Raw genomic sequence first — 14,153 nt, 5'->3', positions numbered from 1 at the left:
ACAGAACAAGACTCTTCCCTCTGTGAGTCAGAGCGCGCCACGTAAGTTTGTTCCCAATCTCTCTCGGTTATTGGTCACACAACACCTAATAAAGAAAATATGGCGTTAGTAACGAGGTTATTTTCAGTGAAATTGTTATACCTTTTAATCATTTCACTCATGGCTGGTATAAATTTAGCAGACTTAGAAGGTCTGAATGAATATTCTCTCGCAAATATCACCGCAGCAGTGAAGAGCGGTTGCGTTTTGGCGGCATTGAAGCCGGCGTTGAAGGATACTACTCTTCATTCAATTTTTCAAAAACTTTCTATGGCTTTTAAAAATGAAAGCCGAGTTAATGTGGGAGTTTTAAGTCTTGGTGATGCAAGTAAGATCTCGTGGGAACGTAGTACAGGTCGAGATTTGGCTGATTATAGCGATCTGGCGTTCTTTCCAAGAAAAAAGTCGGACAGGGCATGCCTTATACGACCAGCTTGGAAACATTTACCTAAAGCCCAGATATTTCGGGGCTCCAGAACAGTTCAAGAATTACTTGCATTTCTCAATGAAAACTGTGAGACTTTCAGGCAACAGGATGGTAGTTTATCTCCAGCCGGTCTATTAAGGAGGAGAATTTTAAAAAATTTGTACCGGGTTCCAAAACGTGAGGACCTAAGACATGATCATAATTCAGGCCCTGTCAACATTGGTGGGACATGTGAACGGATTCCTCTTCCTTCCAAAGAGAAATTTTTTAATGAATACTATTTTCGATCAAAGCCGGTTGTCATCACAGGTGAGAAAAATTGTACAAACTTGGTAATATGTTTAGAGTCATTTCCAATAACCTTTGTGAACAGCAGCTAGATTATTTTTCCCCACAAACCCCTCCCTGAAGAACTTCAGACTGGACAATTTTATTGGAAGTAATTAAAAATTAAATTTAACTTATCTTCTTTCTTAAGCTTAGTGGCTTATCTGACTTAAGCTTACCTCAGCCTCCACAGCATGAATCTAATAGCCTTTTTCTAGCTCTATCAGTCTTGCCATCTTCCTAAAGGGGGGATGTCAGTCTATAACAAGGGGTTACTCACCACCCCCCAGGTTTCTCTGGCAACCTAGACACTTCAGTGTAGCCTAAGGCACCAACCAACTATAGGTCATTCAATTTTCCACATCACGTAACAGTTTTTTGTAAATTACCCTTGCTTTGACTTTTCATAGATGCTGTAAAAAACTGGCCTGCGATAAAAAAATGGACAAGTGATTTCCTCACAAAAAAGTTTGGACACAAGATGGTGCGGATTGCATTTGCACCTTATGGAGAATATGAAGGTTGTGAGAAAGCCAACAATTTTGAGGATTTCAAACATTTCAATTTTCCAGATGTGGTGAAATCTCAGCTTCCTTTTCCAGACTTGGTGGTTGTTCGTCCTGCATTTTTAGAAATGAAATTCTCATCTTTCATGGAAATACTTCAGGCATCAAATAATAGTCATATTTCAGCTTATTTAGAGTACTCTTCAATACCAAGTTTACTTCCAGAGCTCGAACAAGACATCAGAGAAATGCCTTTTGTTGCTGGAGAATTAAAGAGAAGACATTTGAATATTTGGCTAAGTAATGGTAATACGTTAGGCAAGCTGCATTTTGACCCATTTGATAACTTTCTGTGTCAGGTAAGTTGATCTAAACAGAAGGTGTTCAAGTGGAGTATATTTTGAATTAGTTTTGTAAATTGAAACAAAAAAATCACAATGGCATGGAAAAAAAAAGTGGGAGATGCGCCATCCTTACAGTCAATGTGGTGGACTTCAGGTTGAAAGGTCCAGGTTCAAGACATAGCTGGGTCATTGTCTTGGGTGTAAGACACTTAACTCGCACAATGCATCTCTTCATCCTGGAGTATAAATGGGTACCACAAACTGGATTAAGATTTTGCTGAACACTTTAACTCCCATGAGTGACCAAGACAGAATTTCTCCTTACAATATCAGTACAAAATCAAGAAGTCAAGTGATGAGAACTTAGAAGAGTATCGATTAGGGGATCATTAGTTGATCCAATACCAAATTCTCAGAAGTAATATTAGAAGAATTGTATACTAGATAGTAAGGAGAATTACTAATGAGATCTTGGGAATTAAAGGGTTAACCATTTACACCCTAACATCAGTTTACAAGTTCTCCCTACTTGAACTCGCAATGATTTTCTTTATTCTCATAACTTAAATGTTTGATTCAGGATTAATAGTGTTGAGAGAAATTTGATGTTTATCACTCCTAGTGTTTTAAGGATTAACTATTTATTTATACATCTCTATAAAAGTGTACAGCTTTATAACTGCAGTCAAACCAAGTGAATATCATTATCAATATCTCTTTTCCCTTTCAGATCAGTGGGACAAAACAATTGTTCTTATATGAACCACATGATAACGCAAAACTGTATGAAGCTCATATTCAAGAAGCTACACTTGACTACAATCCCACAAACAAGAAGTTCCGTCGTAAAAAGCTTCTAGAAAGTACCTCGATGGTGATGTCTCCAGTTGATATCCTTAAACCGGATTATCAAAGATTTCCAAAATTTAAGGAGGCACTGGCTTTGAATTGTACAATAAATGAAGGTGATGTTCTATTTATGCCATCATTTTGGTGGCATGAGGTTCAGTCATCTCCAAGTAAGGAAGAGCAAAGAAATGTAGCAGTGAATTTTTGGTAGGTCTCTTAACCTTAACACCCTGATATTAGTATGCAAATTCTCTATACTGTTCTCTGTACATTTCCTAAGGTGCTGATGAGGAGAATTTGGTAAACAATCGAGAACTTCTTTAGTTGGTGATCATTTCCTTATTCTCATGACCGTGATGTTTGATTCAGGGCTGATATTGTTGGGAGAAATGAGATGCTAGTCGCTCAAACAAACTTAAGATATGTATAAAACCTTAAGATATGTATAGAACCTCAAGATATGTATAGAACCTTAAGATATGTATAGAACCTTAAGATATGTATAGAACCTTAAGATATGTATAGAACCTTAAGATATGTATAGAACCTTAAGATATGTATAGAACCTTAAGATGTGTATAGAACCTTAAGATGTGTATAGAACCTTAAGATGTGTATAGAACCTTAAGATGTGTATAGAACCTTAAGATGTGTATAGAACCTTAAGATGTGTATAGAACCTTAAGATGTGTATAGAACCTTAAGATGTGTATATAACCTTAAGATGTGTATAGATCACAGTATGGAGAGTATGCTTACTGATGTTAGAGTTTGGATTACAATTGAGGAGGTTCTTGCTTATCAGGGCCACATAGATCTGCAGGGCACAAAATGGTTTAATATTTTAGGCAGAGAAAATATTTTATTATGTTTTCAATTTAATTTACTAGTTTTTATTTTCCTTTTCTTATAGGTATGAGCCTTTTTTAACCAAAGAGTTTCCTTGTTCCACATGCAAAATGGACATCAATTCCTTTTATCGTCACATGCTGTACTCGTAATATTTACAGTTTACAAAAACATTGTACATGTCGTGAAGATTATCTTACATCGGTTCAATTCTATTAAAAAGATTATTTACAAACTTCTTGCGTTAAACAATGACCACTATCGACACAATTCAAATCGAGTCTGAAATTATTTGTTTGAAAAAACTTCGTTATTTTCCGTCACTGTAACTAAGACAACAGTGTTTGATTTTAAGTCCTTGGGTATTAAATTATACGCTTCAGCAATTAGGACAGAGACTGCCACAGAGGTTGCCCAGACGTGCAAAATCTGTTTGCTCCATTTTTCCATGGTGTTTTTAGTGGACCTTAGGACTCCACTAAGCTTTTTGTTGAGCAGTCTCTGAGCATCTTCTACCGTGAAATCTCCTTGATATTTCATGGCCCTTGTCACAGAAACACCTACTTTAGTGCTAAACATCATACACGTATAATCGGTTATGGAGCCACCTTCGGGAAAATACTGCACTTCCATTTCGGTTTTCTGCAGATCGGCTCCAAAACAGCGCCGAAGGAGCTCAAAACTTAGAATTTCACTCTTTTCTGAGCTACCCCCGGCGTTGGGACATGTTGACATTCGTTTAGCTCCTTTTGACAAGGACATTTGCGAAACCGGTTTCAGTTGTCTGAGTTCGGTAAATACCACACCAGAGTGTGTTTCCGTGCAAACTTTACGGCGAAGATTAAAAAGATTTCCATGTTTGACAGTGAAGTTTTCTCCAATATACATTTGTGCATCTTCAAGGAGAGGATCTTCGATCATGCTGTAACTCTCCTGTCGAAAAACATGGCTTTGACTACGAGTTCGCGGTTTCAGTACAATTTGGCCGTTCCATCCCGCTATGCCCATGCCGAGAACAATTTCGTTTCTTTTGTCGATGGAAAAGTGATTTTATGATGGTCATGTTTTTCTGGCTTGGTGTAGTTAAAAAGAATGATGAAAATTGTAACACGGGTTGTTAAGTATTCTTCCAATGTCTAATTTTGGTATGTTTACATGACTTTCATCATCCTTGCATCATGTTTTAACTGATCTATAAATAGATGTGTTATGACATGACGTCATACTTGAACGTACCTTACAGGATTATAAATTTGCAACGGAAAAAACTACTAAGAAATAATTTTTTCTTCAATAAGAAGAAATAGGGAAAGTCAGTTTTGAAACCAAAAACTGTAAGTATCTTATTTTTGTTTCTACATCATCCAATTGGAGATTTAGTCTATTAGTCAATACGGATTGTTCTTCGATTTTCAATGCAGTTTGTTAGGAACCTTCAGCGACATAGAAATTCATTATGCTGTTGCGTTTCTTTGAAGTCATGAGATGATTTAAGATATAAAACAGTTCAGAAGCTCCATAACCTGCATATTCTTGTACTGATGACCGGAAGTCTGAAAGTGCCGTAGACGGTCAAGGGGAATTTTAGTAAGGAATAGGGGAATCGATGGGAAGTGTAACTGTCATCGGAGGTCTCGTCCCAAGTTCCCTTGGGGTATCTCAAAAGCCATTCGATCCGACTTTTCAGGAAAGGAACTATGGGGCAAATTTTCGAATTTGAAAACCTTGTGAACGAAACGAAAAAAAATTATTTTCAAATTTTTCATGATTCATTAAGCACCACACTGTTTAAAGCAAAATTGCACTTTATTTTATCATCTAAGTCGTCAATCTTAGCTGGATTAACATTAAATTTCAACTTGTCCATAGTAGGCGGACATCGCATGCACGGGCATTTGACCGTTATCCATACCTCAGGGATAGTGAGCTTCAACTTTGCCTGGCTGGGGTGGGAAATTTGAACCGGAAGTGTCTAATATTTCCAGCGGAATACAAGAGTTGTATGTAATTATGGAGGCATTTAAAGGTAAATAGTTTACTTTCGCGAGCGAATGGCTCAGAAGAAAAGGTCTAGGTTTCTACGCGCTCTAGGTTTTAAAGTTTGGTCAATGTGTGGAAAGTCACGGGCGTTGATTTGCCTTTTACCAAAAGATTGTGTGGGACCGGCGGCGGGGGGAAGTGGAACCTTTGGACTGATCGACGCATTACTAGGGGCAAGCTTCGTGGATTACCACGTGATGTCTCGAGATAATCATTCCGTGTTTAAAGAAGACCACTGCCAAGAAACTCCGTAGTCTTTTACATCGATTTTTATAATTTTTAACGTTTGATAAAATTCGGCTTCGAAGCTTCTCAGCGGTTAAAAAAAAGACACTTCTGTGCAGCTCTTTCGTAGGAGAGTCATCCCACTGATCGCAATAGAATATTCTATACCCAAAATAATTCTTAACCATGGTCTCAGCGAAAGACTAATTGATTGCAAAAGTTGTTTTCGTTTTTTTGTCATTTGATTGTTTATTTCAGACAAGCCTTGAAATTTGATTGGTTACTGTGTTTTTGTTTTAGCCTCCTTACTGGCTGGGAAAAAGTGTAATTTGTGAGTAAATCGCACAGACGAGAGCCAATCAGATCGTAAAGATCACCACTAATTTCAAAGTAGAAACATAAGTAACGAACAAGTGAACCACATTCATATCAATCTACGCCACACTATGTTTTTTTAGCTTAATTCAAGATGGCAGCGGAGAACGTTTTCCTCTGATTTCCTGCACCACCATCTTTGGACAACCGGGAATAAAAATTGCTGATAAATTGCAAATTATGCGGCAAACATTTAAATTAAAAACCTAGTGGATGAAAGGGGAACCTGGTTAAAAATAAATAAACAAATAAATAAATAACAAGTCAAAATCGTTTTTATTTTATCTTGTCAAACTGTCAAAAACACATTCCTGTTCCCATTCTTTCATACTACAGATTTAGTTTCAAATTTTTTATGATTCATAAAAGGTCTTGTTAATTTTTTGAAGAGCTGCACTTTATTGTTTCCTAGGAAAGTCTCCATTTTCAGCTATAAATTAAGGAAGAACATAATCATTCAATTGACTTTGCACATAAAAATTTAACTTGATCATATTGCAATCATGTCACAATTTTTTTAACAGCTTTGGTTATCCCATCAGGCGTATGGCGCACCATCATTCTATTCTTTCACCAGATCCCTGGTAGCTCGCTCCATAGAAACATCCCAAAGAGAGCTTGGCCCGGCTCACGTCCAATTCCAAGCATGCACCTGTGTGACCGGGTTTCAGCGAAACTTGTGTAATTTTAAGGCACGCCTTCACTGAAAAGGTGAATAAGCGGAAAGTGTGGCAAATTTCTGGTGGGTCTCGAACTGAAAAAAAAATCAAAACCGATTAAATATCAAACCACACTGCTGAGAACGAATCAGATTGTTGTACTGTTCCATTACGATTGGCTGAAAGATAAAGGTGATTTAGAGTATTAAGTGGTGCGATTTGTGATGAAATACAATGCTAAGAACCAATCAGATCGCAAGGACTAACAGCAACAAAAAATGAAACAAAGTTTACTTTCCTTGTTGGAAAATACAGGGAGAAGTCAGCTTTTAAAGTAACAGAAGTTTTCACGACGTTGATTGGGAATTTTAAAGTTCCCTGTAAGGTAAAAATTGTCATCAACAGCGGAACCGTATTTTCACAGTCGTTCGCTTTCAGTCTTTGTATTGAAATGTGAAAAAAATCTCAGTATGTATGAAATGAGAAACATCATACCATATGGAAAGCGTTTGAACGATTTTTATTTACTGGTTGCGATGCGACAAAATTTTCTACACTTCGCTTCGCTCACTTGTCCTTTTTTTTTTTTGACGCATCGCAACTCGTGAATAAAAATCGTTTGTGTGCACTTTCCGTGGAATAATCTCCATTTAAGGCATGAACCATGCAGGAGAAGAAACTTATTTTTGAGATCTTTCTATTAGCTTTTACTCACTCGATATATGCTTCTTGAAAATGGCGTGACCGTTGATAGTCAACGCTAAATCAAATCCCTGGCAGATGAAAAAAAAAGAAAGAAAAGGCATTGACAATTTTGAATATAAGAAAATAAGGGGACCTTCAATTTCCATTTGGTCTGAGTAATTAATTGCAACAAAACCTCTCTTTTGAGGGACATCTCACGGTCAGAGAACACCTTTATTCAGGAGACAAAAACTTTGGTCCTGTTTCAGAAAGGAAGAAAAAGACCTTGGCCGTCATTAAAGGGACACTTTTCTTACTTCCAGGGGAGTGCCCAGAATGGAGGTTCCAATGTATAACCTTTGCATCTAGTACGTTAGTTTAAGGGACACCTCTAATCAGGATACACTTTTTATAGTCATTAGGGCATTCCCTGAATGGAGGTTCCGCACCAAAGAGACGAGATTCCACGAGAAGAGATGGAAATGAATAAGAATGAAAGGGTTGTGAAAGAAGAAATGGAAAGAAATGAGATTGAGGATAAAGAAAATAAATGAATAGAAGGAAATTAGGTGTAAAATGGATGGAAAGAAGAAAAAGGATGATGTAAACAGAGCAAGAAAATTTTTTAAGAAAGAAGATAAGGAAAAAAAGGAGGAAATGTGAGGAAAAATAGTTGACAGAAAAAGATGGAGCGGACGTGAATAAAATTTCTGTGTGCCTCACCTGTCCTGTTATATCGATGTCTGCATGAGCACAGGCTGGAAAAAAAAAAAAAAAAAAAAAAAAAAAAAAAGAAAGAAAAACGATGGTAACATATTTTCAGAGCAAAGACCTGAAGACACAGTTTTTTGGGATTGGTAATTATTTAGACTTTAAAGAACGGGCCTCGGTATCAGGAAGAGGTGGACCGTGGATGCCTTATGCTTCATATAGGTGTAAAGGAATTATACACTGAGTTCATTCAACGCATACTTTCCGATTAAACAGCAGTAATCTGACCAGCAACACACCCTCTCAGTAACCATACATTTCGTTGTAAACTATTAAAAAAAATTTGGTGTTGTAGAGACAAACTTCGTACTTTCTCCAAAACAACTAATGCCGTTCGGCTTAAGGCTTACATAGTTTCTAGTTTAATCCAGCCTGATCTTCAGGACGAAGGAAAAACTCTCGTAACAAGGTTGCGATATGTCTCCTCTCCCTCCCTTCCCCCCTTCTCGTCAATCACTTTCTTCCCCCCCCCCACCCACTTAGTTTCCTGTGCGAGTGTAACCGTTACCTAAGCCAAGATTAAACAATATTACCTTTCACAGAGTGACCAAATATTTTAAACTCTGCACAGCAGTCACATTGGGCTGGAGCCTTTGAACACTGGCAGCTGGCTTTGTCAACCGCCATCACTTCTGTGACGTCACCATCTAGTGTCTCCTTAGGTGGATTTGCCAGCAAACTAATGCTATCGATCTGGTTTTCCTGAAAAAAAAAAGTGAAATAAAAAAATTGAAACATGATTCAAAATGAAGGAAGAAAAATAGAAACTCATAGAAATCCATTTGGCTTAAAATTTGGAACACTGGAGTCAAGCCGACTGAAATTAATTCTATTACTTGCCAGCTTTAAGATCTATATACCCCCTTCCCCCACCCCCCCCCCCCCCACAAACATCGTAACGTGCTAATCAAAACTTGAGACGCCTCGCACCCAACCTTGTTCCCAGGCTCTATCTCTTTTGCATAGGAAAAGGAGAAGAGAGATAAAGGGGAGAGAAGCTGGGTACCAGTTGCCCAAAACTCTTCGAGAGAAGTTGTGGTATTAGATTCATAGACCAGAAAGTGGTGTGCTAATTAAGAGCTACACGGTAAGTCAAATGAATCAAAGATGAAGTAATACTAACCTTTGACGCTTGAAAGACATTTTTCAGTAAGGACATGAACGACGCAGGATCTAGAAAGGTCTCCATGTCCACTCCATGCCCGTCCCTATCGTGGAAGAAGAAGCAGCCGAGAGGAATGTCTCTTCCGCTGTGCCTCGATTTTAATTCCAGAGCTGCACATCCTCCAGTGTGATCTCTCTTGATCGTAATCTTGGTGAATTTCACGCAGGCCTTTCCATAATTCAGACGAGGAATGTCAAAACATGCAGGCCGTGGACGGGAATCTGTCGTTAGGAAAAAAGAAAATTTGTGCGGTCAATAACAGAAGCGCAGTCTACGCTGACGATATCTGATCTGCGTCACCTCTGTTGTCGCGTAATGTATCTTCCAGTGGAGAGCTAGTGGCGTGACGGTAGCGTGACGGCAAAAATAAACTGTTTAAGGCATGGACCATCGGAGAAGTTATGGTGGATGGGTGTAAATGGAATAATTTTCCTTGTAAATTGTCAAGAAAAAAAAAACATGCCTACGAAATTACGCAAGAAAAGCTGCCTTAGGACTAAAACCAAATTCCCAGACAGGGTACCATCCCTCAAACATTCCTGCCTTAATCACTTTTCTGAGGCTGCGTCCCGTTTGTGGTGCAATGCTTTTCTCAGAATGAGGTGACGACATCGTTACAGCTCAAAGAAGAAGAAGATGAAGGAACGCAATGAAAATGAAAAAGTTAAATTTGCCGAAGGAAAAGTCATGAATATCAATTGGATAACACTGATATTCTTAGTCCATTTGCAAACGAAGGAAAATGTTCCTACCTGATACGGTGCGGTTAAAAACTTTACGTTTGTTCCACATCATAAAAAAGTCCACCGCCTGTAACGGAATGCAATCTGTTAAGGCTAGACTGCTACATGCATCAAATGCTAAATTTTCCCTTTCAGCTAATTTACAACGCATTGTTAAGTTGCAATTTTCCGAAAAAAACAAGGCAAGTGTCAGGTTAATTTTTCTTGTTAAAAATCATCAAAATTAGCAATTAAAGAAGTAAAAGAAGTGAAGCTCACCAATGGCGACGGGACGAAAGACGAGTTCATACACACTGTAAAAAGTCAAATAAACAATCATTTTGATTGGTTCTTGCCTATGATCCATTGGAGGACATACGCATAAATGACGTCATAACAGACGTCACCGTATGGCGTCACCACTTAAACGCATGACGTCATCAAATACGCATAAATGGCGTCACCACTGGCACTGTCACTTGATGTTTTTCATCATAAAAACAAATAGATTCCATGTCCCCATTGGTCCGTTCAGTAAAAGATCACAAAAATGTCAAAATGCGGTAGGAATATCAGTAACACTCGGCTGCGCCTCGTCTGCCACTTTTTTCGTTCTTACCACATTTATGATCTAGTACTGAACAGAAGCACAGCAACATGGCATCTATGTGTTGAATATATACAAACATCACTCGTTTCGTCGGAAAGTTCATCATTGTGGCAATTATAGCCACATTCGTTGAAGAGAAAATGAAAATGTCAGTTGCTTTTTCATGATCTCTTCTACGAATATACGAGACCTATACCCAATCTTTGGTAACTAGATTTAAACACCAAACTACGTGTGCTATTTGCAAAATCGTTCAACTCTTCAAAAAAACGAGTCCTTTACGCCTGTCACTAGTTTCCAGGTTTTTCCGAGCTAAGAATTTCTAAAGAGTCTTTAGCATCTGAAATAATTATTTTAAAATTTATACTTACCATCCGCTTCGTCATAATTTTGGAATGCAGGTGCCCTGATTTGAAGGCAGCAGCCGCATTTGTGATGATCATCAGAACAGCTGCAGCGACGGCGAGTAATCTGTAGGGAAGACGAACTGAAATCCGCTTCGTCTTCTGCAATAAAAATTTCAGTGTCAGATTAAACGGCTTAGAATCTGTAGGGCGTGTTCTTTAGGCGGAGAAAATCTTTATCACGAACTTAGAGCTAAGTGTACGTTAAGGCGCCTGTTATGATTAATTAGGGGCAAGATTAATGTGTCGTAACAACCATCCATGGTTCAAAGAAGATATCGGTAAAGAAATTGAGAAAGATGTTTTCGTCTTAGCACGAGCGTGGGTCAAGGAAAAAATTCTGAGTCCCCATTGCTGATCCTAACACGTATACAGGACGCGTGTCATATGAACTTCGTAAGTGGTTCAGTGGCTCAGTGGTAGAGCATCGGCATCATTATTATATATATACCGTGGGATGTATTTCGAAACCTTGGAGCCAAAATACTCGAAAATGAAATATTAGTGGAATGAAAAATCAATTTTTCGATGGTTTTAAATATGTTTGGAGCGGACATAATGCTCATTGCTTCGTCCTACGGGGCTCGAAAATGCAAGATATTTGCACTGTCTTTTTGTTAAACCACATCGAACGGGATGTATAGGCAAGGCGTTCTACAGACTGCTAGGATCAGTAATGTTGATCGAAAGTATCCGATGTCGAGAAAGAGCAAAAAAAGGGGTAACATTTGACACGTATTGCGAGCAAGCAACACTATTTTACATGAAAATTGTTACATACCATTCTCCCATGTCGGCAGTGCGTAGACGATGTTGCAGAAAGCCAAGAATGCGATGACCACTATAAAGCGAGCCATTGTGTTGTGAAGTATGCGGACGAGCTGACAGAATGAATAAATCCATTTGAAGGGACGTGTTTTAAATCATGAAAACCGAGAGGAATTGGTGACGACAATTCCGATCTTTTCAACCAATCAGGAAATATCATGGCCAAATATGACAACAAGAAAACGAAATAACTCTTAAATGCTTCGCTATATTTATCAAATTATTGCTGTAACGCATCTGTACCATCAAATGTTTTTTTTATATGCAATTTCCAATTTTCCAAGTACTAATAAATTCGGTTGAAGTGCAGTCACAGAATGAAGAACAAAACGCAATAAGCTGCTAAATCTCCTACTAAAAAGACAAGAACAGTTTAGATATTTTTGTACGGCGATTAGTTGGGTGAAATTGGTTGCAAACCTCATGGAAAAAAATCCACTTGAAGCAACAAGACTATTTCATTTTCGCGTCATTTTAATCCGTCATTTTAATAGATCTTACAAGAATTAAAATCTACGGGAGATCAAAATTTCCTGACTTATAAAACTGAAAGTTTGGCTTTGTCCCAAGTTGCTAGATGAGTTGTTGAACCAAAACAGAAGATCACGGAAACAGTCATCATGTGATTGAAATGTGATCGTTTCTCCACTTGTGGGTAGAAACAAACACTTAACGTTTTTGTCAAAACAAAATACACGTGGGCTATAGAGTGTTTGTTAATACACTGAGGAGTCCTCCTAATTGCCATTAATTATTTTTTCCTTTGTGACTGATAACTTTGGTTTTTTTTATTTAAATTTCTCATTATGGTGAGTGTTCAAGCAAAACGAGATCTTGCACTTTCGTCGAGTATCATTAATAATTTTCCGCGACTTCAGCAATCGTTTTTCAGTAATGAATTCATGTCAGTTTTGCCCAATTTATAATTTCTAAATGCTGCAATGTCTAAGCTTGTTCCTAAATTATTTTTATAAAACCCTGAGGAAAGACGATTCCTTTGAAATACGTAATTTATTTCAATTACCCAGAACAAAAGAGATTTGTTGGTCAGAAATTGTTTATAGACTGAGATATCTACCCAATTAAAGACAGGATTTCTTGGAAAACGAACGCAGTTCCATTTGTTACCGGTAGTGGCTGTCTACTGAAATTAATCACGATACTCACATCCTTGGTAAATAAAAAAATTAAGTTGGCCCTCTTACTACTTGAACTAACCTTTGACTCTCCATGTTTATCAGAAATTATAAATCCACTATAAGGCCGATTTATCATACAAGGGCAACAGAACGGGCAAAGTACGTGACGGTATCACATTATAGAACAGGGAAAAAAATACGAACGGAAAGCGGAGTAACAAAATAGCCGTTCTGAACGATCTAACCTTTCATTTTCCCCATTTTAAGCTTAACTTTCAAAACAATGTATAATACTAGTTAAGGGCATTACATATTTTTGTTTTTGGTCATGAGCGAACACTGACGGTTTCCTTTTGTGTTACTTTCGTCTTTCGCGCACGCCTGGTGCGATCGGTATGATGCTCAATAAGGCTGTGGGATGTTTTTCGTAAACTTAATGCCGAAATACTAGAAAATGAAATAATTGTGGGAAAACAAATCTCTTATTTGATGACTTAGCATATCATACGGGGGAACATTTAGCGCATTTCTCTTATTTTCCTCCCCATTACGGCACTCGGAAAAATTCAACAGAACTCGGAAAATATTCGCGCGAGTTGAAATATCGAAGAAAGAATTCTTCGATTCCTGCGAATTAAGAATTCTTAATTCACAGTTTTAGAACCGATAGAAGTTCAAAAATGTTTCAGGTTTGTCCAATATTTTTCAATTAATACACGGCGTGAATTTGCAGCGCGAATAGTATTCATGTTTGGGAACAGCTGTCTTTTTTTTCTTTAACACAATGGAGGTATCACTATAAAATGTGCTTAAAACTTGAAATCTGCTCAACCGTTTTCATTACCGAGTTCTTGTCAGACATTATGTCAGCTGTTCCTTAAAGACTGCGGTGCGATTTCAATGGAATACATTAGTAAATTATGACTAGAAATGAAGCCAATGAGCACACCTCTTGTTAAGATAATCTGTCAAAGTAATACGCACTCTTTGGGTCTAATTTATTTCAGCGGAGTTTAAATTTTTCTGATACAACTTCCTCGCCATAGAAACGGCTTTCACATGAATTGAATCCGTAAAACGCTTTCAGGCAGAGATCCGAAATTGTACAGATGGTTTCCTGAAATCAATAACTTCCGAATTTTCTTTTAATCAGCTTTATCTGATACAGAGTTTCACACGACCACAGGCCA

General features: G+C 37.8%; 3 protein-coding genes across 3 annotated transcripts; 1 reads left to right on the top strand and 2 right to left on the bottom strand.

Annotated features, from left to right (window-relative positions):
- The first annotated feature begins 99 nt into the window (after nt 1–99).
- Nucleotides 100–3,543, top strand: LOC131777477 (bifunctional peptidase and (3S)-lysyl hydroxylase JMJD7). The gene is made up of 4 exons (XM_059093784.2): nt 100–775; nt 1,204–1,658; nt 2,374–2,699; nt 3,406–3,543. The coding sequence occupies exons 1-4, from the start codon at nt 100–102 to the stop codon at nt 3,491–3,493; spliced, it is 1,545 nt and encodes a 514-aa protein (XP_058949767.2). The 3' UTR covers nt 3,494–3,543.
- A 21-nt stretch (nt 3,544–3,564) lies between these two features.
- Nucleotides 3,565–4,488, bottom strand: LOC131777478 (AAC-rich mRNA clone AAC4 protein-like). Its single transcript, XM_059093785.2, has one exon. It carries the CDS (start codon nt 4,347–4,349, stop codon nt 3,630–3,632), a length of 720 nt encoding a protein of 239 aa, XP_058949768.1. The 5' UTR covers nt 4,350–4,488; the 3' UTR covers nt 3,565–3,629.
- A 1,750-nt stretch (nt 4,489–6,238) lies between these two features.
- LOC131777483 (uncharacterized) lies at nt 6,239–11,918 on the bottom strand. The gene is made up of 9 exons (XM_059093789.2): nt 11,778–11,918; nt 10,964–11,098; nt 10,262–10,296; nt 10,013–10,070; nt 9,219–9,481; nt 8,629–8,797; nt 8,048–8,082; nt 7,356–7,413; nt 6,239–6,735 (listed from the first exon to the last, which is right to left on the bottom strand). Exons 1-9 carry the CDS (start codon nt 11,851–11,853, stop codon nt 6,539–6,541), a joined length of 1,026 nt encoding a protein of 341 aa, XP_058949772.2. The 5' UTR covers nt 11,854–11,918; the 3' UTR covers nt 6,239–6,538.
- Nucleotides 11,919–14,153: the final 2,235 nt, after the last annotated feature.

Source organism: Pocillopora verrucosa, chromosome 5 (genome assembly GCF_036669915.1).
Source record: "Pocillopora verrucosa isolate sample1 chromosome 5, ASM3666991v2, whole genome shotgun sequence".
Classification (NCBI taxonomy): domain Eukaryota; kingdom Metazoa; phylum Cnidaria; class Anthozoa; order Scleractinia; family Pocilloporidae; genus Pocillopora; species Pocillopora verrucosa.
The sequence above is the reverse complement of the archived record's forward strand: the minus strand, read 5'-3'. Positions and strand labels throughout refer to the sequence as shown.

Excerpts from the sequence above, each read along its gene's own strand:
- LOC131777478 (XM_059093785.2), bottom strand. The coding sequence starts at position 4,349 with ATGGGCATAGCGGGATGGAACGGCCAAATTGTACTGAAACCGCGAACT.
- LOC131777477 (XM_059093784.2), top strand. The coding sequence starts at position 100 with ATGGCGTTAGTAACGAGGTTATTTTCAGTGAAATTGTTATACCTTTTA. Across the intron at positions 1,659-2,373 it reads TTGATAACTTTCTGTGTCAG|ATCAGTGGGACAAAACAATT; the intron begins GTAAGTTGATCT and ends TTTCCCTTTCAG. Across the intron at positions 2,700-3,405 it reads AATGTAGCAGTGAATTTTTG|GTATGAGCCTTTTTTAACCA; the intron begins GTAGGTCTCTTA and ends CTTTTCTTATAG.
- LOC131777483 (XM_059093789.2), bottom strand. The coding sequence starts at position 11,853 with ATGGCTCGCTTTATAGTGGTCATCGCATTCTTGGCTTTCTGCAACATC. Across the intron at positions 10,071-10,261 it reads CTTTCGTCCCGTCGCCATTG|GCGGTGGACTTTTTTATGAT; the intron begins GTGAGCTTCACT and ends ATTCCGTTACAG. Across the intron at positions 7,414-8,047 it reads ACATCGATATAACAGGACAG|GGATTTGATTTAGCGTTGAC; the intron begins GTGAGGCACACA and ends TTCATCTGCCAG.